This window comes from Microcebus murinus, chromosome 5 (assembly GCF_040939455.1).
Source record: "Microcebus murinus isolate Inina chromosome 5, M.murinus_Inina_mat1.0, whole genome shotgun sequence".
Classification (NCBI taxonomy): domain Eukaryota; kingdom Metazoa; phylum Chordata; class Mammalia; order Primates; family Cheirogaleidae; genus Microcebus; species Microcebus murinus.
In genome coordinates, this window is record NC_134108.1 from 9,435,468 (window position 1) to 9,460,915 (window position 25,448).

The window sequence follows — 25,448 nt, forward strand, 5'->3', positions numbered from 1 at the left end:
AAAAGGATAAGTCCTTAAGACCTTCAACAAGTTAGCATGGCATTTGTCAGCTTAAAGGGGCCTTTCAGATACTGATATTGTGCTTTCAAGGAATCCAAAGGTTGCATACATTCTGTGTGATCCCATCTGCATAGAAATTTGAACAGAGCAGTAATTCTCAATGTTGCTTGGTCATCAGAACCCCCGTGGAACTTTTAAACTCTGCCCTGCCTTGGATGTCCAGACACATAATCTCTAGTGGTAGACGCTGGGCATCTGTAATTTTCAAGATCTTCATAGGCACTGCTACAAAACAGCTGCTGGAATCAAAGGTGATACTAAAGCTTACATTTATTGAGTATGTATTTGTACTAGGCACTATGCTAACTTCTTTATATACATTGCTTTATTTAATTTCCACAGCAATCCTGTGGGGTGGATACTATCAGTTTATTTTACAGATGAGGATACTGAGGTATAGAGGGGCTAAATAACCCCCAAGTTCACACAGGTGAGAAGTGGTTTAGGACCTGAACCCAGGTTTGAGCTACTAACTGCATTTAACTGATGCAAATCCTGATTCATTCATTTACTCATTCATCCAACATACATTTATTGTGCATGACTAGGTAATACCTGAAAGCTGGGGAATATAAAAGGGAATATAGATTCCCACCCCCATCCTCAAGAAGCTCATGGCCTAGAGTGATGGGTCTGGTATAGGGGAGGGAGCTAACTAGCTAGAGTGCCTCATTTTAAAAGATGATGTCATGCATTTCTGTTTGAGAGGCTGAAAAGATTTTCTATGACGGCTAGCCTTCTCTTAATGGCCATTTACAGAATCCATCCCCGTGAGCCAAGCAGCCTCCCAGACTGAAGACCAGGCCTGCTGGCTGCCAACGTCTCCAGCAGCTCCGCAAGCCCTTGGCATGGGTCTCTGCACTCCTGGCTGGATTGTACCATTCATTCAGGCATCTTGATAGCCACCTACTCCCCACCGTAGGGCCAAAAATCTGGAGGGTAAGGAGGCCCCTCACCACAGAGCTGGGAGGCTGGGATAAAGCCTGTCACTTACACCTAAAGTGACAACAGTTACGAAATTTCCCAGAAAAGTACAGAGAAAATACTGAGGCCTGCTTTTGAAAATCGTGGAACGTTAGCGATGTCCCAATCTTTGGACATAGCAGTAAGGCCGACCTGGAAACTGAGCTCCAGGGCCTCCCACCAGGCTGGCACTGGGCTCCTGGAGCAATCTGCAACCCCTCCCTGCCTCCTAGAGTCAGGGCCGAGCTGTCTCTCAAATAGACAAATATTACAGTCCAGCACTGATCAACTTGGAGAAGGCAAATGATCCTCCCTGGGAGGCAGCCTTGGAGAACACCGCCTCCGGCACTGGGCTGGGGACAGTGCTTGCAACCACCACATCTTTCCCTTTCGGCGGTGACGGAGGAAGGTTTGGGGACAGCGGCCGTACCCGGAACACGTCTTCAGGTTGCACAGAAGGAGTGACAGCGGAACCTTTCTTCTCCGCCTGGCTCTTGCTTCCACACGGTCCCAGTTGGCGCCGGACCCAGGAGTGGAGACTTAAACATGGATACAGCGGGCGCTGGGACTGGGGAGTCCTCTTCTCAGCTGGAGGCTCCGGGGTCCACCGACGATCGGCTTTTCCTGGTTAAAGGTGCGGTGTGAGGAGGTGCGGGTGTCAGGGCGCGCTCACCTGGGCCTTGGCCTGTGCCGCAGCGGGCATTCTCACACACATACCTCTCTGAGCCCTGAGCTTGGGCATGCCCCTGAGTTTAGCCGGTGAGGCCAGGCAGCCCAGGACCAGTAAGTTGCTTGCAGGGTGGGGTCTCCCCACATCCACCCCGGGCGAGAGGCAGATCCCCCGAGCTATTCTCTGGTGCATGTCATATTTCCCCATCACCTCTGCAGTCTTTCTAGAGCCCTGCCTTTTCTAATTGCTACTATCTCTATTTTCCTGCTCGGGAGAAACTTCACGCCGCTGTCCCGGGGGAGAGAGAAAGGGAACCTGCGCCCCCTCTCTGCACTTGGGGGACGATACCTCAGAATGACCCCAGAAACCAGAGGTCGTGAGTTCACGCAGGTTTCACAGTCGCTGTCATTTACCGTTGACAAGAGCTTCTTAGCTATGGTTTTTTCACTTTCAAAAGTGATTTTGACTGTAATTTGAATAGTATCTGAAACTTACCTGTGCACATCTTTTTAACTTCAGGTTTTGTATTCTTTTTTTTTTTTTTAATCCCTCCCCAACCTCTTGACAGGTGGAATTTTCCTAGGTACTGTTGCTGCAGCGGGAATGCTGGCTGGCTTTGTCACAACATTATCACTGGCTAAAAAGAAAAGCCCTGAATGGTTCAATAAGGTTTGTGACACTGAAATCCATTCATACCATTGTTATTGTTTACAATAAATGTCAGCTTTGTCCATAGGGAAAGTAAATGTTGATGGCCTTTCACGTTGCTGTAAGAAGTAAACTTATATATACCTTATGGATTCAAGAATTGTACACATTAATTGATAGCTTTTATTTTCATTTAAAAAGAAGTACTTCATTATATACTTTCTAAAATTTTGGCAGAACAAGTCTTTGAAAGTTTATCCAGTACATTTCTTATTCACAACACTTTAAATCTGAATCTAGGTAATTCACTATCAGTTGTAGGAGCCCCTGACATTTTATGTACCATTTAGAAAGAAAAAGGATGGCAGTTAAAATCTTGACACAATACTGATTGCAAGACACATCTCTATTTCAAAGATGTTGAAATAAAATGCATCTTAGTACTGATGAAAAACATGTCAGTTTCTTGAACACAGGGACTATATATACTTGTTCACTGCTACAGCCCCACCCCCTAGAAAAGTGCTTGACTCACAGTAGGTACCCAGCAAATTTTGGTTGACTGACTATAACCTACTTACTGCAGAAAATCCTTACTCTATGAGCAACCTTGAGCAGTTGTCCGCTGGTGTTGTGTATCTAATTTCCCTAGTTGATGAGAAACTTTCTACATGTCACTTGTATTGTCCTGCCTCTTCCCTCCCACCCCATTTTGCTTATTTATTCATTACATTGCTTCAACAAATGTTTACTTCAGATCTTTTATATGTTGGACATTGTACTAGCTAGGTTCAAGGGATAAGAAAATGACCAACACATCTGCCCTTCAGGAAGCTTAGCATCTGGCGTGGGAGACAAATATTCACACAAATAACTATGTAATTATAATTTGATGTGTGCTGTGGAGGAAAGGTGTTGTGTGAAAAACATAAGCCAGTTGAATTTCCACTTATATTTATCTTTAATAATCGTAATTAAGCCTTATTAATACTGTAATGGCAAGACTTAAAGTGCATTTGGGTCTCTGAATACTCTCAGGGCTTATGTGGAGTCGCCCAAATCACTGCTGGGGACCTTGTGGATCATTTCTCCCTATATTCCAGAATGTTTTCAGAGCAGAAATATAATATCTTATGATAGAAATCAGTAAAAACCTGACAGATAGTAGTGCTTTAAAAGTGTGGAGTTTGGTTGATTTGTAAGCTGTGGTTATCATGTTAACTCTTGGGTTATGAGTCTTTTTAAGAATCTGATGAAAACTAGGGATTCTCTCAGAAAAAAAATACATATAGATATTCACAACTTTGCATTCTATTTTGTTGTTCTGAGATTTGACCATCACATATGCCCTTCATGGTTTAACACAGTGGTTTTCAAACTGGTCCACAGAACCCTGATGATCCTTGATCCTTGGGTCTGTAAAGTCAGAAATATTTTTTATAATGATAGTAAGATACTTGCACTGATGGTATAGAGGCAGCAAAGGGTAAAACTGCTGGTGTCTTGGCATAATGAAGGCAGTGGCACCAAACTGTACTAGAAGTCATTTTGTTCATTACAATGTACCCATAGTAAAAAAAAAAAAAAGAAAGAAAAAGCCAGTATTACATAAGAGTGTCCTTGTTGAAGCAGCAAAAGTATTAATTTTTATTAAATCATGATCTCTTTTTTAATAATCTGTAAAGAAATGGGAAATACCCATAAAGCACTTCTACTTTACACTGAAGTAAGATAGTTTTCCTCTAGGAAAAGCAATTCTAGGATTGAGTTGTAAGCCGAACTTGCTGCTTTTTTCCCATGGGGTATCATTTTTACTTGAAAGAACAACTAACAAACTATGCTTACTCAAATGTGGGTATTTGGCAGATATTTTCTTTAAAAAATGAACAAAATGAGCCTGTCTTGATTTCAGGCAAGCCATTGTATTTGTTGTCACATACAAAATTCAAGCTTTCAAGTGAAAATTAGATTTTAGAAAACTTTTATGTGCCATCATGAGCTCGATGGCTGCTTGATACTTAACAGCTTTGCTGATGAGATTTTATGGTGAGATTAATGATGTGATTGTTCTATATTGTTTAATAAATGGTGTCAAGTATAAAAAGATCTGTATAATTTGGCGAGCCAGTATCTTCTGAATGAGTGTGATGCATGGAATAAAATGTCCATTCAAAGTGCAAAATATACTACTGGATTTTAATGTAACAAATTACAAAAAAATTCATTGACATGACTTCAGATTCCATATTGCAACTAACCTGTAAGAAGCTCTGTGTCACAATGTGGTGTATTAAAGAAGAAAAGATATTAAAATAGTCCTCCCTTTCCAAAGATATCTGACTAAGGCCAGATTTTATTCATAAACTTTAACCAAAAAAAAATTTTGCAATAGGTTGAATACAGAAGCAGATATGAAAATCCATCTATCTTTTATTAAGCTAGACATTTAAAAGAATAAAAAATGTAAAACATTGCCTCTCATTGTAGTAATCTTTTTTGTTTGAGAAAATAAGATTCTTTTTCATGAAAATAGGTTTATATTAATCTATAATGGATTTACTATTTTTAAATATATAAATAAAATTCAAGAATTTCTTGATTTTAATTTCTAATACACTAAATATTGGTAAATATAACCTACATAATTGAAAATCTTTGGGGTCCAAGTATAAGGGGATCCTGAGATCAGAAAGTTTGAGAACCACTGTTTTGGATGGTTAAATACATTATGTAAGGTTCTGCTTCCCTCTGGGAAAACATTTAAATTAGAGCATTACCACGTATCCAGACTCTGTTTTAGAGATAAAAATGATTTGTAGAAGAACTCAGATTCTAGAGCACACAATTAGTGAGTTTATATGAGCAAGCACTAATTTAAGAATACCACTTAGGTGGTATACTTCAATGTCGCCACCTGGAGGTCTTCTCTAACACGAGTAACAACGATAGGTAATGTTTGTGTGCTTACCAATGTGCTAGCTGCTCTTCTAAGGGCTTTACTCATTTAACTCCCATCACAGCCCTATGAGGCACTGTTATTATAAATTTTCCCCACTAAAGAGCAGGAAACTGAGGCACAAATAGATTAATCAACTTGACTAATATGGTACTCACTCCATCTTCTGTTACTTCTAGGAAATAAATGATACTATTTTTAGCAATCTTATTTTTTAAATAGACTTCTGTCCACTTGCTAATATAGATTCAAATACAACCCAAAAGGACTTTAAAATGATCAGCTTTTCAGCTGGGGACTGCCTATATTTCTTTTATTTCAGGAGAATAATCATCCTCTTAATGTCTTAATTTCATTATCTTAGCTCAGTCTCATGCTAGAAAACTGAGAGTTAAACATCAATAGTAAGTACTGAATGAATATTTCTTTTTCTTTGTAATTCCTTGAATAAACAAAAAGAGGAAGGTGCAAGCTAAGGTGGCCAAATAATCCACTCTTGAGCTTCCTTGGCTGATCTAGGTAAATAGATCAAGATTTTTTTTTTAACTGGAATATTTCACATTTGTATAACAATAGTCTTATAAAATGAGTGTGAGATTAAATGAGGGGCTATGAGAGAAAATGTGCATATCATATGTTTGACTAAAACAACTGAAGAAAATACAGATTTAATGTATACACACACATAAAGTTTCCTTATCTAAAATAATTCAATATTTACCTGGTGGAGTGAATTAAAAAAAATAAAATAATTCAGTGCCCCTGCGTATCTTAATATTGGTGTGACAAAAATTATCAGATAACTATGAGTTCTGTCAAGACCCATTTGTGTAATGAGTAGATAAAAAGGGCAAGTTGTCATTCATCTTTTTGATATAGCTACAACTTCTGGGAAATTATAAAAATAAATCTTTAAAAAAATATATTACATATGTTATAAAAACACAGCCAGCTATTACTGTGATGTAAACACATCAAAATATTGTTATCAGATAAGAATGCTCTATAGGGGAGATAATAAGATTGAACATTCTTTTTAAAAATGTTCAGTGTACATAAAATTTATCCGAGGATTAAACTGAAGAAAGACTAAAAATATGAACCTCATTTGTAGGTATGTAGTTGACCTTTTGCAAACTGAACAATTTGCACTTGATAGTTTCTATGTGTGTGAATGATTAATTTTAGTCACCTGCTTTCTCAAAGGTTCTGGTAAGTGTTAGAAGATAAGGGGCACCCATGTCTTCAGGCACAAGAGGTATTATAAATACAGAGTTTTCATATAGAGAATAATTTTTTTGTTTTATCACGGGGATACCACATATATGTGTGGCTATATCTAAAGATCCAAAGATCTTTATTTTTGACAAGTCAGTCTTTTCCTGCAGCAAGTTAACTAATGTTCATTTTGAAATTTTGAACAGGGTATATGAACATCATGAGACATTCTCCCCCCAGAGGAAAAAGCTTGTGACAAAACTTGTGACTAGATTTTTTAAAACTTAATAAGGACAGATCAATTTTTAATATCAAGTTCCACTAAAATTCATTTTTGGAAGTACCTAGACAATAACTAAAAATAACTCATTTCACAGTTTATGAGACCAATAGACCTGTACCTGTTTTTTAAAAAAAAATCTAAAAGGCAAAATTAAGATTTAATTTATTGTGAAAATTGCTATTTCTTAAGGATTATTTTCATACATAATTATCTTTTTACTTGATTTAGCAAAACAAATGTGGGTTTATATACTTTTAAATATATTTATGTATACATATGGAAATACATACACACACACACACACACATATATATATATATACACATACACACATTTACACAGGCTAATTTCTTCCTAGGGAAAAATGTATTTTTAATATATGTTTTTGAAATAAAATTTAGGCCAAAGCCCTTAAACTGACACTGGTTTAATAATATTTGGTTAATGCTAATGCTTCTGGATGAAAATTCAGGCCAATTAAAATCTGCGCATTTATGTGCGATCTGTAGTATCTAGGGAACCACTCCAAAATTACAGCAACATGGGAAAAAGAATAAGATGAGTGAGTGTATTCTTTTTGTCACAGAATGGCTAATGAAAAATCTCTTGATGATCTGGTTGGATCTAAGGTATGTCTACAAAAAGTGTAAGGCAGAGAATACAGAGTACCTGTAGATCTAGTCATGGTAGGGGCATGGGGCTACAGATAAACAGTCTTTCTGTGTGCTGTGGACAACATTCACAATCACAAACCATGCATGCATAAGAAAAATCTATATTAAGAAAAATAGGTTGAGCAATGTAAAGAAAATTATTCTAGAAGATAAAAGGATTCTAATAAATGGAAATTTATTTCCAGATGGAAGACAGGATGTTATACATTTGCTGTCTCTTACCAGATTAGCTAACTAGTTTAAGGTCATTCTAATAAAAATGCCAGTGAATAGGAGATAGAGAAATCTTGACAGAATGTTCTAGAGTTTTCCTGGAAGAATTAATAGGCACAGTGCTCCGCATACTCAAATATTTGTCAGTCAGGGAAGGCATGCAGTTATTAAGTAGCAAAGCTGGTATTTGACCTTGAGTTGGTTGGGCTTCCTAATATGTTGCTTACACAGACTGTAATTAATTTCAGACACTCCCAGAATACTTATTCTTTCCAAACTGATTATTTTTACCCAAACCTTTCTGTCTTCGTTTCAGGGAAGTATGGCCACAGCTGCCTTACCGGAGAGTGGGTCTTCCCTTGCCTTGCGAGCTCTGGGCTGGGGCTCGCTTTACGCATGGTGTGGGGTTGGTGTGATCAGCTTTGCAGTCTGGAAAGCTTTAGGAGTTCACAGTGTAAGTAACTATAATCCTTTAATTGCTATCTGGATTTTTGTTCTACTTTCTGCACTGCAGTCTAAATTTTCCTGGTTTTCAAATTTATATGTAGTGTGGTCACTGCCTTAGGAAGTGATGACAGAGTATGTCACTAAATTCTTGCTAATAACTAGGCAACTTCTCATTACTACTAAATTATAAATAATTAATTTATTAGGTTATTAAGTATGAAATATCCAGTTTCCTTAAGTACTAAGTTTGACATTTGATATCTCTGACATTTCACTTTGAAACTTCTTGTTTTATTTTTATTGTGAAGGTACATCCACATTCTTTCAAATGAATGGTTTGGCTTGTGATTATCTTTCAAAGTTTTTTTAAGGGCAATTTTTGTAAAACCATGGATAAGTCAAAAATGTGTGTTATTTTCAAATATGAGTTCCATTGTAGAACCAAGGCAGTGCAGACAGCTTGAAATATCAATGAAGTGTTTGGGGAGGATGTGGCTAATGTACACACAGTACATCCATCAATGGTTTCAGAAGTTCTGTTCTGGTGATATTCATCTTGAAAATGAGCCACACAGGTGACCTGAGACCAAGGTGGATAATTATGAGCTGAAAGCTGTAGTGAAAGTGAATATATCTTAACCTACAAGTGAATTGGTGGCAAGGTTTGACATTAGTATTCCAATAATATTGGGTCATTTGAAACAAATGGGCAAGGTAAAGAAACTAGATAGATGGGCACCGTGTGAATTAAATTAAGCAAGCATCAGAAGAGAAATCGTCTCAAAGTTTCCCTTTCTTTGCTGTCACAATATAAAGGTGAACCATTTCTACATTGTATTATTATGTATGCTGAAAAATGGGTTCTTTTTGACAATCACAAGCATTTGGCACAATGGTAGGTTAAAGGTGAAGTGCCAAAACACAGTCCAAAACCGAATATTCATCAAAAAAACCTAATGGTGTCCGTCTGGTGGTCCAGCACTGGTACTATCCACTATAGCTTCATGAAACCTGGTCAGTCGATTACAGCAGATGTCTACTGCAACCAGTTGGGTGAAATGATGAGAATGCTTGCAATTAAGCAGTCGAGATTAGTCAGTAGAGACGGGCCAATCCTCTTGCAAGGCAGCGCCCGACCACATGTTGCACAAACAATGCTGTTCAAACTACAGAGTCTGTACTTGGAAACTCTGTTGTCCACTGTAATCAACAGACCTTGCACCAACTGACTACCACTTCTTCCAGGCTTTGGACAACTTCTTGCAAGGAAAAATATTCAATTCTCAACAAGCTGTGTAAAAGGCCTTTCGTGATTTCATCGCCACTCTCTCTAGGTTTCTTTGCTGCTGGCATAAACAAGCTACCACTAAGATGGCAAAATTATGTTGATAGTTTAGGTACATACTTTGATTAATTGTACTGCTGCTTGTTTGAGATACAATAAACTAAACTTTTGATTTGAAATTGGACATTTTATATTTAATGGCCTAATAAATTTTTGAAGGTAGTGAAACTTCAAATATAATTAAGCAATGACTAATTCATAGCTAATGTTCATTCTATATAAATTGATGTTAGCTATTTGTTCTATAAAATTATTAATGTGCAACAACTTTCTATGCTGTTTGGCATCTGTGTATATATATATAAACATCCTTGTAAAATAGTTAAAGCATTTTAAAATTAACTATTTAAATTATTAATGTGTTGTTTACACATTATTGGAAAAAAATCCTAAAAGCCTATGTATGTGTGTGTATATGTGTATATATGTGTATATATCTGCGTGTGTGTGTGTGTGTGTATATATACAATTTATACCCCAGGCTAAAAAGGTATACATTAAGAATGATTGCATTCCTATTTTTAAACAACTGGTAGGAAGTTCTGTTGACCAGGCTCTTTGTGACAGGTGAGAATTGATAGTAGCTTGGAATAGGTGGCAACAGTGGAGTTGATGAAAAGAGATTCTGGATATTTTCCGAGGTAGAGTCACCAAGGATTTGTTATAGATTGGATGTGGAGTATGTGGAAAAGTGAAGTCAAGGATGTCACCAAGACTTTTGGCATGAGCAGCTGGAGAATGGATGGGGACCAGAGTGAGAGGAGCAGCACTGGGGATAATGTCAGGAGCTCAGTCTGGGACATGTGATTCTGAGACATCTGTTAGAGTCAAGTAAGCATTAGATATCGAAGTTCAGAGTTCTGGGGAGGGATACAAGGTGAAGATAAATATTTGAAACTCATCAATTTATGGGTAGTATTTAAAGCCAGGAGACCAGATTAGCTCATGAAGCCAATGAACGTAGAAAAGAGAAGATGTGCACCATCTGGGGTCATGCTGGAGACTCAGACTTGTGTGGGGAAGGGGGGAAAGGGCATTTATTGAAACCTTAAAATCTGTACCCCCATAATATGCCGAAATAAAATAAATAAATGAAAGAAAGAAAGAAAAGAGGAGAGCTCTGAGGAAAGAGCCCTTGGCTACTCTTAAGGTTTAGAGGTTGGGGAATGAAAAGAAAGTAGCAAAGGAGATTTTTCTACTAAAGAGATGGAGAAAACCAGAATGGTGACTTGGAACACCAGGTAAAGAAAACATTTCAAGGAGAAGTGATTGACTGTGTTGTGTGCTGGTGGTTGTCACATAAGTTGAGGACTGATAATTCACTGAGTTCAGCAATGTGGCAATCTTTGGTGAAATGGGTAAGTGAGCCTTAGTGGAGTGGATTCAAAAGAAAACGGGGAAATCGCAGGCAGTATGTCTAGGCACATCTTGAGTTTTGCTATAAAGTGAAAGAAGGAAATGGGGTCATAGCTGGAAGGAAGAGTGGGGTCAAGAGAGAGGTTTTTTGTTTTCATTTTTTTAAGTAGGGAGAATTAACAGCATGTGTATGCTGATGGGAGTAATTCAGTAAAGAGGGAGAAACTGAGGCGAGTGGGAGAATTGCTGGAACAACCCTCATGATCATTTTTGAGTTTTTCACATTTAGTTTAATCATAATTAAACATAGGCATTATTGTACTTTTCACTCACAGTACACCGATAGACAAATGAGTGTGCTTTTCTTCTAGTCTAACTAACCTTTATTTTTAAAGTAACTTTGCTGGCTAGTCATTGTTTGTGATGCTAAGTTAGGGATTATGAGGAAAAGACAGAAAACTATACTGAAGATTTTTCATGATTTTTGCTGTTACCTCAGTTTTGTTTTTGACCAATATAAAATCTCTTCTTCCATTTCAGGCATTGTACCAGACATTTTAGACAAAGCAGATTAATCTTAATAACAACATAGCAGATATTAATATCTCCCATTTTATAACTGGGGATATGGAGCCTCAACGAGGTTAAGTCACTTGCCCAAGATCACATAGCTTGTAACTGGCAGAGTTAAAATTTGAATCCAGGTCTGAGTCTTCAGATTACTAAGCAATACTTTGTAATAAAGTTATTAAGCTTCTAGTTTGTATAAAAATGACAGTCTGTTAGCACTCTACATGGACTGCATGGAATTGGAATTGATAGGTAATGTTTCAATGTTACTAGTGCTTAGTAATGTAAGTCATAAACTGAGTAGTAAAATTTTAAGGTGTTTGAAAATATGAATAGCCCTTGATTTAGAAGAGTCATAAGAATGAATCAATCCAAATTTTCATAGACTAACAAAAATTAGGTTATCTAAATTATATGCTTGAGAATTTGGGCTTTATGGATGAGACTGCTATTTTCATTCCTAGAACATGAACTTCTTTATTTTATGGTACTAATAAGAAGATTATTGCCTAAATAAAATATTTTGGGAATATAAAAATATTTTCTGATTGGCACTACTAAACATAAGAATATGTGGAATCTGGCTGGGTGTGGTGGTTCACGCCTGTAATCCTAGCACTTTGGGAGGCTGAGGCAGGAGGATCATTTGAGGCCAAGTGTTTGAGACCAACCTAAGCAACATAGCAAGACCCCATCTTCTACAAACAATACAGAAATTAGCCAGGTGGCCTATAGTCCCAGATTCTTGGGAGGCTGAGGCAGGAAGATCACTTGAGCCCAGGAGTTTGAGGTTGCAGTAAGCTATGATGACGCCAACTGCATTCCAGCTCAGACAACAGAGTGAGACTGTGTCTCAAAAAAAAAAAAAAAAAAAAAAAAAAGGTAGAATCCTTTTGTATTGCATCTTTGTGTCTAACTAAAAAGAGAGAATGCAAATGTATTCTTTCCCTATACGCAGATCTTAAAGCATATCAGTTTGATCTCCATGTCTGAGAAGTCTCACACAAAAATGAACCCACTGATAACCTTTTCAAGGTGACAAATTTTGAAGGTAGTAGCATTTATTAATTTATTAGTTTGTTCATTCAAAAGTCCTTGTGTACCTACTCTGAGCTAGGCAGTGTGCTAAGACAGGCCCCCCACAGCCCTGGCCTGTAGACTGTTAAGTCTTACCTGTTGACTTTCCAAGTAAATTCTTATGACATGACCCTGCTCTGAAGCTTGCAGAGAGAAATATGGTATATTTCAGCTCTGCATTTAGAAAGCTTTGATGATTATTACGAGGTTGCCCTGAGTCCAGTGATGAACTTTTATCACTAAATACTGCCTCTTATTGAGAAACATCACTTTTATGAATAAGGAAAACAGTCTTAGTCAGAAAATGTTGAACAGAAATGGTCCGAGTCTATGCACTGAAATGGTTGATGATCATTCTAGATACATTTAGATAAATCAGAATCAACTCAAGTCAAATAATTGTTGGTAGCTACCTTGAGTGGTATTAAATCTCTAAATAAACCTAGTTCCAAAAAAAGAGTGCCATCTATTGGCTGACCTAGAGCAGCTTGATGAAAGTGCTTGTATTTCCTGTTAATTCACAGCTACATCTGCTGGCCTAAAAGAGAACATGTTAAAAATGCTTAAAGCAAAACTCTTCAGTTTCTTTAAAATATTGTGGTTTTACTCTTTGTTTATTCATAATTATTATAGAATTTCATTTCATATAGAATACATATAGTACGTTAAATATAAATATTTTGTATTTTGCACAATGGTATATCACTCAGGTTCCAAAGAATGAGAGCTAGTGGAAGCTATCTTGTTAGCAGACCAAGCAGGTAAATTTGTCCAGCATTGAAGATGGGACCCTCCCTGCCTTTGGATAGGAACAGCCCAGGTTCAGTATCCACTCTGATGCCCTGGTCAGCTCATGGGCCAGCAAACACGGCTGGATTGCTCAGTTTGTGTTCATTGGCTACTTTGAATTATGGTATTTTACCATTTGATTATGATTGAGATAGCACTAATTTTATCACAATAACTTCACTGTGCAAAAAAAAGATGAACATTTCCTATTGGTTGGTTCTTGGTCCCCTAAATCAGCTGCACACATGATCCTGGGAGACGACCATTCAGGCCGGTGAGTGTATACCGGCATTATGATTAGATTGTTTGATCAGGGCAGAGTGTTTAAGTTTAGTGAATAGTTGAGGTAAACACTCTAAGGAGCTCTAACACTAACTGGTAATTCCCTAATTATTGGGAAAAATGAAGAAACCTTGCTATTTACAGTTATTTACGTGTTAAGAGTAATGACTTAACTTTTTATTTATAGTAGGTATTGATACTTTGAAGGATTTCTGAAGAGTTTTAGCATATTTATAACTAGACTATCTTGTCTTTTTTTTCCCCCTTAGAAGGAGAAACACTAGATGTCTAAATAATTCCTGGTTGATATGAGTAGAACTTTGTAAAAGGCTGTCTGTGCTATGCCTGTGAGAAGGTTGTTATCTCAAAGGCCTGGCAGCATCACCACTGCTGCCCTTTGCTGGGGCTTGTGTGCAATGTATTCATGATGCCTGGTGTAGTAAAAATTCGTAGATAATTTGTAGCTTTGCCCTCATAGGAGCTAAAACCTCAATTGTGATTAAAAAAACCATGAATGAAGGCCGGGCGTGGTGGCTCACGCCTGTAATCCTAGCACTTTGGGAGGCCGAGGCGGGCGGATTGCTCAAGGTTAGGAGTTCGAAACCAGCCTGAGCGAGACCCTGTCTCTACCAAAAATAGAAATAAATTAATTGACCAACTAAAAATATATATACAAAAAATTAGCCGGGCATGGTGGCGCATGCCTGTAGTCCCAGCTACTCGGGAGGCTGAGGCAGTAGGATCGCTGAGCCCCGGAGATTGAGGTTGCTGTGAGCGAGGCTGACGCCATGGCACTCACTCTAGCCTGGGCAACAAAGTGAGACTCTGTCTCAAAAAAAAAAAAAAAAAAACCATGAATGAGAGTGTTCTTAGTTATTATGAAATACTTTAAATTGTCCAGAGATTTAAATTTTAAAATTAAAATATAAATAAAAGGAGTTTTTGATTTGTTTGTTTTTTACCCTTTTACTATGGGATATGAGATGTTTATCTTTATTTACATATATTGATGTTTAGTTTTAAAGAAAAATATATATAGGACCCATCTTTTTAAACACTAAGATGGGTTTTTTTCTGTAAAAACATGTACTTGTTTAAAAAAAAAATCAGTGTAGAAAAGTACAAAAAAGGAAGCAAAAATCCCACTAAGCTCTAATCATAATTGCAGTAGAAATATCCTTCTAGACCATCTTCTGTAGGCATATTCATATACTTATATAGAAATGCTGTTTTACTATAGGTGCTACTCTGACATCTTTTTTCACTAAAAGTCACAGAAACATCTCTGCAAAGCAGAGTATATAAATCTCCATCACTTTTAATGAATACATGGTTCTCTATTGTATGTTATAATCTACTTAATCAGTCTCCTGCCAATGGCATTTAGATTGTCATTTTTCACTATTAAACCCCATAGTGAACCTGGAGGCATATATCTTATTGCGCTTTTCTTGTTTGAGATATTTCTCCTAAAGACAAATCTGTTGAATAAATGTGTGTTTTAAAAATGTTTTGGATACCTGTTGGTAAACAGCCCTCCAGAAAAGTTTACACAGTTTAGAAGATATCAACAATGCATGTAAGTTCCTAGCACGTTTGCCATCAGTGGCTTCTATTACTCTGAAATTTTTGCCAATCTGATAGATGGAAAATAATCTTTTTTTACCACATCTCTCCTGAGTCCCTGCTGCTAGAAAGGCCTTTATGGAAATAAATTGTGATTGGAGCCTTACAACCTTTCCAGGCCCTTATCTTGCCTCCTCATTTGCTGATAGAGGTTGCTGCTTTCTCAAGAGTTCAGGTCTCCTTTTCTCTAAAAAATAACAAGTAAAACATGTAAATAAAACCGATATGTTTTAAATATTTCTCTAAAAATGGAAATTTGACTTCTGTATTATAAGGTAGAGCCTTTAATGGAACTAATATTATATCTTTCCTCTAGGATAATATTGGATGGAGTCTTAAGAAAATTTATTTACTCCAGTTCTTTTTTGTAGCTGCCCTTAAGTATAATTTTAATGTTAATATTAAGGCTCCCTTCTTAATAACCTTATGACCTGAGGGCTTTTGCTAATAATTACAATCAATTTTTTTTCTTTTGACTCTTTGTTAATTTCAGTTTTTACTAATATTCTGGTGTATCTCTTATTAGTAAATTATTCCTACACTACTTTTACTTATTCATCTCAAATGAGGCAGTACTGTAGAGTGACTTCTAGAACTCTATATGAAAATAAAACTACAGAAAAGCTTAGAAATTTTAAACTTTGACGATATCTAAGAAGGGAAATAGACTTTAAGTGCTATATATTTTTCAGTGGTTTAGGTCAAAGATTAAAAACAAATCTGAATCTCCTGGCAAATTGTCTAATGGCAGCCACTTCTGAGTAGTCTTCAAGGGAAGTCTGAAAAGTGGCCATTTCCCTTCTGGGTCCTTGCCTAATCTAATTTCAGTACTTCCACAGATCTCTACCAGCTTCTGCCCCCAGGAAGCAAGCTTCAGTTTCTTATTCTGATTACCATACATCAGCCTACTCGCCTCACTTCCTCTTCTTCATAGTGCTTACTAGAACTCCTAGAACAGAGTCTTCGTGATCTTGCAGAGGTAGTTCCATCTGTCAAGCTCTTGAGCCTTCAAACAGCTGAAGGATTGAGGAATATTTTCCTGGAATCATTTGAAAATGAACTAGAAGTAGGACTATGCATCAGTTAGTAAGTTCAAGTCTAAGGTGACGGGAGCATCTCTAAAACCCTATTTCCCATTCCACTGCAGCTCTAATGGGCGTAACATCACAGTGCTGGAGCACTTGATATAGATGTGGAGGAGCAATTTGATGACAGACACTGATTCACAGGGACTGGCTCAGTTTAAAATAGGAGATAATGACCAATGTACTTTATTTTTTAAGCCAGAAGGGGAATCAGTTGTTTAGGAATAGTTCCAAAATGCCTCCTTAGAAACCCACCGGTCTCCTTTATAAGTAAAATAGGGCCCCAAGCATTTTATAAAGCGGGAATGTGCAACACTTAATGGGAAAGATAAGCTCTGCCATAAAAGCCTTCTTGTTTAGAGGCCTGACACAAATCAGGCTTAGTCACCTTGAGAATGTTCCCAGCCTTAGTCCACAGGAGGAAAGGCATCTTGATTTCATTTGGGTTTTCTTTTTCTTTGTCCTTATTTCTTACACTAAGCTTAGAAAATTGAGCTTACGTGAGATTTCTCTAAATAAAGCCTTGTAGACTGAAGACCTGACAGTGTATGCTTTCCCCTTAAGCTTCATTTTAAGAGTGACCTATGATTGGTCAGTCGAAAATATCTAAAACTCTGTGGAACAATATTATATTAATATATAGTTGGTATATTTATGTACAGAATATAAATATTCATTTATCAGAAATCAGAAAATGTCATGTTCTCTCAAACTGAATTTTCCTAACTGAAATATTTCTAACAATTTTAAGAAGAAATCTTTTTTTGTGTGTGCTAGACATCTTTCCACTATGTAAATTGTGCTGAGCATAATTTTAACTTTTTCTTGATGACTCAGATCTATCAGTTATTGTTTGCTTCTGGTGCTAACAGATTCTGGGCTTTTATTCTTTTAATAATTTTTCTCAACCCTAATTAGGCTCTCATAATTTCTGTTGCATTTGCTTCTGAAATGCTGCTGCTTTATTCTACACACAATCATGCTTCAGGTTTCTTCCTTGCCCTCATCTGTCCTTCACAGGGTCCAGCCACTCTGGTGACTTCATCCACACCCTGAGCTCCAGGCTCATGGGCCCACTTGTCTGGACGCTGACACTTGGCTGTCCTGCAGGTATCCTATGTGTTCCCCACGGAGCTGTCATTTACTCACGACCCGCAGCCTACTCCTGGGTCACTCTCCCATGAATGGCAGCATCACCCACAAAGCTGCCCAGAGAGAAAAACCAGATTGCCGTTCAGGACCTCACTCTTTCTCACTCCTGTATCTACTCAGGCACCAAGTCCTGCTTCTCCCCACCCCCACAGCCATGATGGTTGGGGGCCCCTTCTTGCTCTGAGAAGATCCTAACAGCTTTCTCTGTTCTTCCTGCCTTCCGCCTTGCCTCTCTGCAATCCCTTCTCCACTCCACAACCAGAGTGCTCTGCCCTTCCTCTTCCCTGGACTTCACCTGCATCTGTACCACGCACTCTGCCCTTCTTCCTGTTAACAAGGACAAAAGGTCCATGCTGCTGCCAAAGGCTTCCCCTTCACCCCACCCTTTGGGTATTATATCCCATCCCTTGTCACCTACCCAGGGACCTTGATCCTGTCATTATCCTCAGCCTTTGCTAATTGTCACTTCTTCCCTCTCTGCTCCAGTATACAGATATGCTCTAGTTCCTCCCACCTCTCAAAATTCTCTCTTGATATTCTTTATGCTTCTCCAGCTACCAGCCCATTTTTCTGCTCCCTTCGTAGAAAAAATTTCCCAAAAGAGTTACCTATGTTCACTGACTCCACTATCTCCCCTTTCTGCCCTCAGTCCAGCTCCTTACAGCACCTATGCAATTAGCTATCAAGTTAAACCTTCTCAATTTTTAGATAGATAGGATTTAGGGTACTTAAATACATACTAATGAATTTTAATTTATTTGTTTTTCATGTTTTGTGCCACATTAGGAATTTCCTTTTTTTTTTCCTTTTTAGTGATTAATACAAGTGGCTCTTTTACATTGTATCAAAAATTATGTATAAGATGATACTTTTAAAGAAAAATGTGATTTGGATAATTTATTAGAAGATTTTGAAAATAAATTCATTTTCTAATATTTAAGTAATGTAAATAGGAAGTTGATCCCAGTGTTGCTCTTTGAATTAACTTTCTACCTTTATTCTACCTGGAAGGCAGACTTTGTGGCCCCGTTTTTGTTCTCCTCCAGCTTTCCCAGTGTTGCTGACAAAGGAAAACACTTTCATGTACTGGTGGTATCTGTAAAGACCCCCATGTGAGGATTACAAAGTTATATGGATTTTAGTATCTATGAGCAATATAATTATTGCTCACTATTTTGTTTTAAAACTACAATTTGCATTTAATGATTTTCAAATCACAAAGATGACTTTTAAAATAATTGTGTTTAAATAATGTTTTCCTTGCATGCTTGTGAATTTATAGCCTATTTCAGATCAGCTTATAATATTAATTAACACTACTTTCATTTCTTCTTTTTTTCCCCAAAGCAAAGGTTTTGTGTGCTGCTTTTAAAAAAGCTTTCCAAAGAACAAAACTTTTAAATAACCTTAGAGGATAAAAATAATCTCTCTGCCATTGCATATTTGTTTTGCTGGGTTTTTGGCACTACAGGTTTTTTTAGTGTGGTGTCTTTTGTTATTTTGGTTTTTTGGCATGTTTTAACTTGGTAAAGATAAGTATTGGCCTTGAAATAGTTAAGAAATATTTTACCTTATCCAAGCTTTATTTGAAATCTATGCATCAACCTTGCCATGATACCCCAAATGGGCAACACCTACCCATTTTACTGACCCCTGTTTTCAGAACTCTGGCACCAGGTGGGTTCTCTAGCTTAGCCTTTCCATCTCTCTCTCTCACCTTTTAGCCCTCTCTCTAGCCTATTCAGTTTATAGTTATCGACTCATTCTTTGCTACAACAAACATGTAGTGAATCCTTACTCATGTGCCCAGCTTTGTTCCAGACAACAGGGATATGTTGGTAAATAAGAGGTGATCCTTCTTCAAGTGACACATTCATATGTATTTTACATTTAATTGTGTGTAATAAATCCTATACTGGAGAGAGGTACCAAATACAATGGTGACATAAGAGTTTAAAAAGTCACTTCTGGGCCGGGAGCTCACACCTGTAATCCTAGCACTCTGGGAGGCTGAGGCAGGAGGATCACTTGAGGTCAGGAGTTTGAGACCAGCCTGAAGAAGAGCAAGACCCCCATCTCTACTAAAAATAGAAAAATTAGCTGGGCATGGTGGCACATGCTTGTAATCACAGCTACTTGGGAGGCTGAGGCAGGAGGATTGCTTGAGCACAGGAGTTTGAGGTTGCTGTGAGCTGTGCTGACACCACAGCACTCTATTCCAAGGTGACAGAGCCAGACTCTGTTTCAATAAATAAATAAAAATAGTCAATTCTGCTTGGGAGATTGATGAGCATTTGTCAAAGGATGGAATATTAGAACTGGACTCCTAGATAGAAAAAGGAGGATGATGGAGCTGGGTGTGAGAGTCCAGGTGAAAGGTATAGTGTGACTTGGTTGCAGCCATTCTTGGTCCAGAGACCTGCTGGTTGTCTTCATTTCTGCTTTGTCTGTTCTAAGTGGTGTAACCAAAAGTATTAAGGTATAATGCTGCTATCAGCTATAACACTGTACTGCACTTTGAGAAGATAATTTGAGTTAGGTTTTCAATTCAAAAGGAATAATGAGTCACCTAAGATAGAAAGTCATTAGGGAGCTGTCTAGCTATATTTGGCTTTCCACCTCTTTGAGTAGACCTAAATCCGCTCTGGAGGTCATGTACGTCTCTTCGTCTTTCTTAATGCTTTCCTTTCTATCTTGGGACTTCTTGTAAATAAGAAAAGCTGCTTTGTTTAGTGTATTTTTGTTTTGGAGAGTTTTTCTCTCCCTCAAAATTGATTTAGTTGTGGCTAAGGGGAAACAACTGAAGAGGCAGCTATCATAGAGATTGTATTTCTGAAGAGGCTCAAACTCTAGGACGAAAATTGTAGACAGAAGCCATGTAGCTAAGAGTCTTTATGTCCTTGAATTTCATGTTCAAGAACACTTATCTTGAAAAATGACTTGACTGGTCACAGGAAGAAGGTAGGAACAGATATAACGTTAAAACATTTGAAGTGATATCTGGGATAAAAGAAACAACAGCAGTCAAAAGTTGGTCCTTTAAAAGGTTCCCTCTAAAATGCTGGCAACATTAAATAAAGATGATCACTTCTAAAATTCCGGTTTTTAATTTGACAAATGGTTCCCATAAATCTGGCCACCAGTGCATAGAGCATTCATGTACCTGGTGCTCTTACAATTTCATGTGTCATGGAGCTCGTGGCTCTGTACCATCTAAACAGGGTGTCTAACCCCTCCAGTATGGAAAGTGAGCCAACACGGCCTGCAGGAACTCCACTAATTGCCATACTTCCCCACCTCTCACCAACTCCTCTGCTTCCTGTTCCTCTCTTCTTGGACCACATTTCCATGGTAAAAGAATAAGAATAGCTTTTCAAGTCCTGAATATAAATTATTCATTTTGTCAGGATTCATTATTCTAAAACTGAAGGTTTTTTTGCTGACTGTGAGGGGACTATGTGTACCAGGGAGCCTGGCTGGGGAGAGCATATTGCTCTCTTAGAACGCAAGGGAGAGCTTTTGACGAATCATTACACAGTTACAATTCTGTTTATAAATGGGAAGAAAGTGCTGTTTTGGGGGCTTTTGTAGTTTATTGGGTTTATTAGGGTATACACTTCATCAGATGTAAAGTTGACACTGCCTCAGAAATTCGAAAAGAATTTAGTTCATAAGAGTTCCCAGAGAACTGCAGTGGAGGTGAGGCATACTGATGCCATGTTGTACCAGGTAATATTTTATTTCCTTATTTTAGTCAATAATCTGATTTGTACACTGGTTAAAAGTTGCCATTTTAAAAACATTTAAGAGATAGCTTCTTTTTAATAGAGGGTTACGTCACCATCTTTCTACTTGGGAAGTCGTTTTTAATCAGGACTCACACTCACAGGGTTTCCTGTGGCATGAGAAAGGCTCGGCATCCTGCTGCAGTGAGATTTTAGTATTGGAGTAACTCACAGTGGGCCCCTTCCCCTGCTGTCAAGCTCCCGCTGACCGTGGGTCCCGGTCAGGCCTGGCGTGAAGGCAGTGGAGTCCCACCTCTCCCGTCCCTGGGAAGCGGCGCAGCGGCTGAGCGGAGACAGCGCACGCACCTGTTCTTCCCGGCAGGCTATGGCTCAGAAGTCTTACCCTTGTTTTCCTCTCTAGTGAACAGAAGCATTTTCATTTGGCACACATACTGAAAATAGAAAATGAATTCTAGGGCTCTGGGAGTTGGCCTGTTAAACATGTCAAATGTTGAGAATCCATGTTTGTAAAACTAACTCCAGGATTCACTTCCTAGTAAAAAAAAAAAAAAAAAAAAGCCTTTCCCCCTCAGACTGAGCACCTGCTGAGAGCATGCGCAGTAGCGGTCTGGGGGCGGGGCCTGCGCAGCCGCAGTGGACGGCAACAGAAGCGGCCAACGGTCACCAGCCATTTTGGCCTCCGTCCGTTGTTGCCTGAAGCGTCTTCCCTTTCTCTTCCTCCGCCTCTTGAGTGAGTGGCCATGAGCTGGGCTGTGGCAGTTCTGCGGGCCAGCCGGAGAGTGAGCTCTGCGGGAGCAAATTTCCCATGCCCAGGGATGGCTGTGAGTCCCCATGGCGCCGCGCGCGTCCCTCTGAGGGGCACCTGGCTCTGCACCCCCGCGGCCAACATAGCGACCGTGAAGGGGGAACTGCTGAAGAGCTTCGCGGCGGAGGGCCCGGTTCGCAACAACAAGGTCTCCATTATAGGCACTGGGTCGGTTGGCATGGCCTGTGCTATCAGCATCCTACTAAAAGGCTTGAGTGATGAACTTGCCCTTGTAGATCTTGATGAAGGCAGAATGAAGGGTGAGACGATGGATCTTCAACATGGCAGCCCTTTCGTGAAAATGCCAACTATTGCTTGCAGCAAAGATTACAGTGTCACGGCATGCTCCAACCTAGTGATTATCACAGCAGGTGCACGCCAAGAAAAGGGAGAAACACGCCTCAATTTAGTCCAGAGAAACGTGGCCATCTTCAAATCAATGATTTCCAGTATTATCCAGTACAGCCCCCACTGCAAGATGATTATTGTTTCAAATCCAGTGGATATCTTAACTTACGTAGCCTGGAAGTTGAGTACTTTTCCCAAAAACCGTGTTATTGGAAGTGGCTGTAATCTGGATACTGCTCGTTTTCGTTTTTTGATTGGGCAAAAGCTTGGTATCCACTCTGAAAGCTGTCATGGATGGGTCCTTGGAGAGCATGGAGACTCAAGTGTTCCTGTGTGGAGTGGAGTGAATATTGCTGGTGTCCCTTTGAAGAATCTGAATGCAGCCATAGGAACTGATAAAGACCCTGAGCAATGGGGAAATGTCCACAAAGATGTGATTGCCAGTGCCTATGAGATTATTAAAATGAAAGGTTATACTAATTGGGCCATTGGCCTATCTGTAGCTGATTTAACAGAAAGTATTTTGAAGAATCTGAGGAGAACACATCCAGTTTCCACCATAATTAAGGGCCTCTATGGAGTAAATGAAGAAGTATTCCTTAGTGTTCCTTGTATCCTGGGAGAGAATGGTATTACACACATTATAAAAATAAAACTGACCCATGAAGAGGAAGCCCGTCTAACGAAGAGCGCAAAAACACTTTGGGAAATTCAGAAGGAGCTCAAACTTTAAACTGTCATTCTAAAATGATTGAAGAAGAGATAGTAGATATAGGATTGTATGTGTCAAACTACCATTCTGAAATTATTAAAGAAGAGATAGTAGATATAGATATAGGATTATATATGTCAAACTTTTGAATAAACTTGAATTCCTAAAAGATGGAAATGGGAGAGTGGGTAGAATAACTTCACTGTTTATTTAGCATTCAGATGCTGTATGATACTTACCTTTTTACAGTTCCCAAGTAACTGTATGAAAGAAGGTGTTTATGGTGCCTCTGATGTGCCAGTAGTTGCCTTTTATGTAGTTGCCTTTTGGTCCCCCACCCCCAAAAAAAGCAGGATGTAGGTGTTTCTTATGTTCTAGAAATTTTGGTTCTTTTCATTAGATACATGCTAATTCTTTCACTCTGGCTGGCTTATACCTAAGTTCATTTATATGCTCTAAAAAAAGTTGTAACCTCTACAGTGTAAAAATAAAAGTATGTACACACAGAAGTGCTTTTTGTCATGGATCCATCTCAGGGTTGCCTTCATTCCCTTGGGACAGCCTGTCAGCTAGACCAGCAGTCCCCAAACCTTTTTAGTACCAGGGACCGGTTTCATGGAAGACAATTTTTCAACAGAAGGAGAGGCAGAGCTCAGAGGGTGATGTGAGCAATGGGGAGTGGCTGTAAATACAGATAAAGGTATGAAGCTTTATTCACCTACTGTGTGCATGCCCCACCTCCAAGTTTCATAGAGGTCAGTTTTTCCACGGTGGGGGGGGGGGCAGATAACAAGGTAGGGGGGCAGCGGAGCTCTGTGGCCCAGTCCCTAAGAGGCCACAGACCAGTATCAGTCCATCAGCCAGGGGTTGGGGACAAGTTGGCCAACTAAAAAAACAGTATGAAATGCGGACTGTAGCTGCATGTAGATCATGCATGTGTGCATGCATACACGAAACAGGATCATTAGGTTAAGATATGAAAATAGTGATCAGATTGTAGCTGTTATAAAATGTTTAATGCAGTAAAGTAGAAAACTTAGAAAAAAAGGCTTAATAGAGGTTCTATAGTTACCATCATTTATTTGGCATGGAAAGGAAATATCCCTAAAGTTTACAGTTTCTATTATAAAAATAAAGCCTGACTGAATGAAGATCATTTTAGAACTGCCTCTGAGGACCTGACCTGTTGGTACTTAAATCAAGAAGCATGTTATAAATTGTTCTTCCTCTGCTGGGTTTTAGCAGCCGAGTGGGCCCTTGGCTCTGAGGCCCTAGGATCCCCTGTTGCACAGTTTACTTCACAGTAACAGAAAACTTCTGCTTTTGAATTGTGCCTTATTGTTAATCACTGTCATAAAAATTGGCCATTTTAATGTATACTTCAGGGATTGTATTCCTCAGAAAGTTACACATTTGCTTCTTATACCTAGGTCAATTGACTTCAGTGCAGATTCTGGACTTTATGCATGTGATACAGTGAGGGTGTAGGAGAAAGTAAAGATGCTTGTCTGACCTTTACTTAAATGATAGTACTAGTAACTTAAAAAATGGGAAGCTGAGATTTAAAAATTCACATGAGCCTAATGCAGTCAAGTATTTAAACGAATAATACGGTATGTTCAAACATATTTCGTCACAGGATCCATGTGGCTATTGACGGGCCTAGTCAAAGGTGAAAGAGGTCAGTGTCTGTTCTCTAAACCACACCAGTCCTACTTAATTGGATTTTATCAAATAGACACAGGACAGTGATCCTCCCAAAATATGACCCTTTACCATACTGATTAGAGCTCGCATACTATTTTATTGAAAACATCTAGAAATGTTCTCATTTCCCACAGTGTCATACAATGAGACTAATTGATGTGCTGAGCTCCCTGAAAGTGGGAAGAGTGGTGCTTCAGTTGTTCCATGTGGTTATAAGAGCTTTTAGAACTCAACTGCATGGAGTTCCTTCTCCCTCTTATTCAGCCCTTGAGTTTTTATTCAACTATGTTTCAGCCACATTTAATGTACTTATTATAGGGCATCAGAGCAATGCCTCAAGTCTATTTTATTTCTCTTGACCACTTCTGTCAGCTAGGATAGGTTGGGTTATGCTGCAATAAAAAACAATCTCCAAATCTATGGTTTAAAATAAGAAAGGTTTATTCCTCATTTGTGTAAAACTGCTGTGGGTTTAAGCAACTCTTTGGGAAAGCAATCCTCCATGTGCTTGCTCAGCACCTCAGGTTGCTTTGATCTTGAGGTAGCACCACAGCAAACACAGAATTCCATGATTGCTATGGAAAAGGAAGAGAGGTCTAGAGAGTTGAACCTCTGCAGTTAAGTGCTCATCCTGGAAGTGACACATTTCTTTTGCTCACATTTCATTAGCCAGACTAGTCACATGGTCACCTAACTTCAAGGAGGTAGGGAAGTAT

The 25,448-nt window shown here is 38.6% G+C and overlaps 2 protein-coding genes across 3 annotated transcripts in view; both read left to right on the forward strand.

The window, feature by feature from the left end:
• Positions 1-1,510: 1,510 nt before the first annotated feature.
• The window catches only part of TMEM242 (transmembrane protein 242), a 33,422-nt gene continuing 9,484 nt past the window's right edge, over positions 1,511-25,448 (forward strand). Inside the window, exons 1-3 of one of the 2 annotated variants that reach the window (XR_012919247.1) lie at positions 1,511-1,657; positions 2,262-2,362; positions 8,002-8,139. Coding sequence is in view for 1 of the 2 variants with exons in the window: in XM_012759678.2 (XP_012615132.1) it covers positions 1,570-1,657; positions 2,262-2,362; positions 8,002-8,139 (327 nt within the window). In the remaining variant the exon portion in view is untranslated. The remainder of the gene's footprint in view (positions 1,658-2,261; positions 2,363-8,001; positions 8,140-25,448) is intronic. The other variant, XM_012759678.2, reaches the window with a different exon arrangement.
• On the forward strand, positions 8,052-23,780 carry LOC105868617 (L-lactate dehydrogenase A-like 6B). The gene is made up of 2 exons (XM_076002843.1): positions 8,052-8,139; positions 21,304-23,780. Exon 2 carries the CDS (start codon positions 21,901-21,903, stop codon positions 23,044-23,046), a length of 1,146 nt encoding a protein of 381 aa, XP_075858958.1. The 5' UTR covers positions 8,052-8,139; positions 21,304-21,900; the 3' UTR covers positions 23,047-23,780.

What these genes read in the sequence shown, in the direction of transcription:
- LOC105868617 (XM_076002843.1), top strand. Translation starts at nt 21,901, where the DNA reads ATGAGCTGGGCTGTGGCAGTTCTGCGGGCCAGCCGGAGAGTGAGCTCT.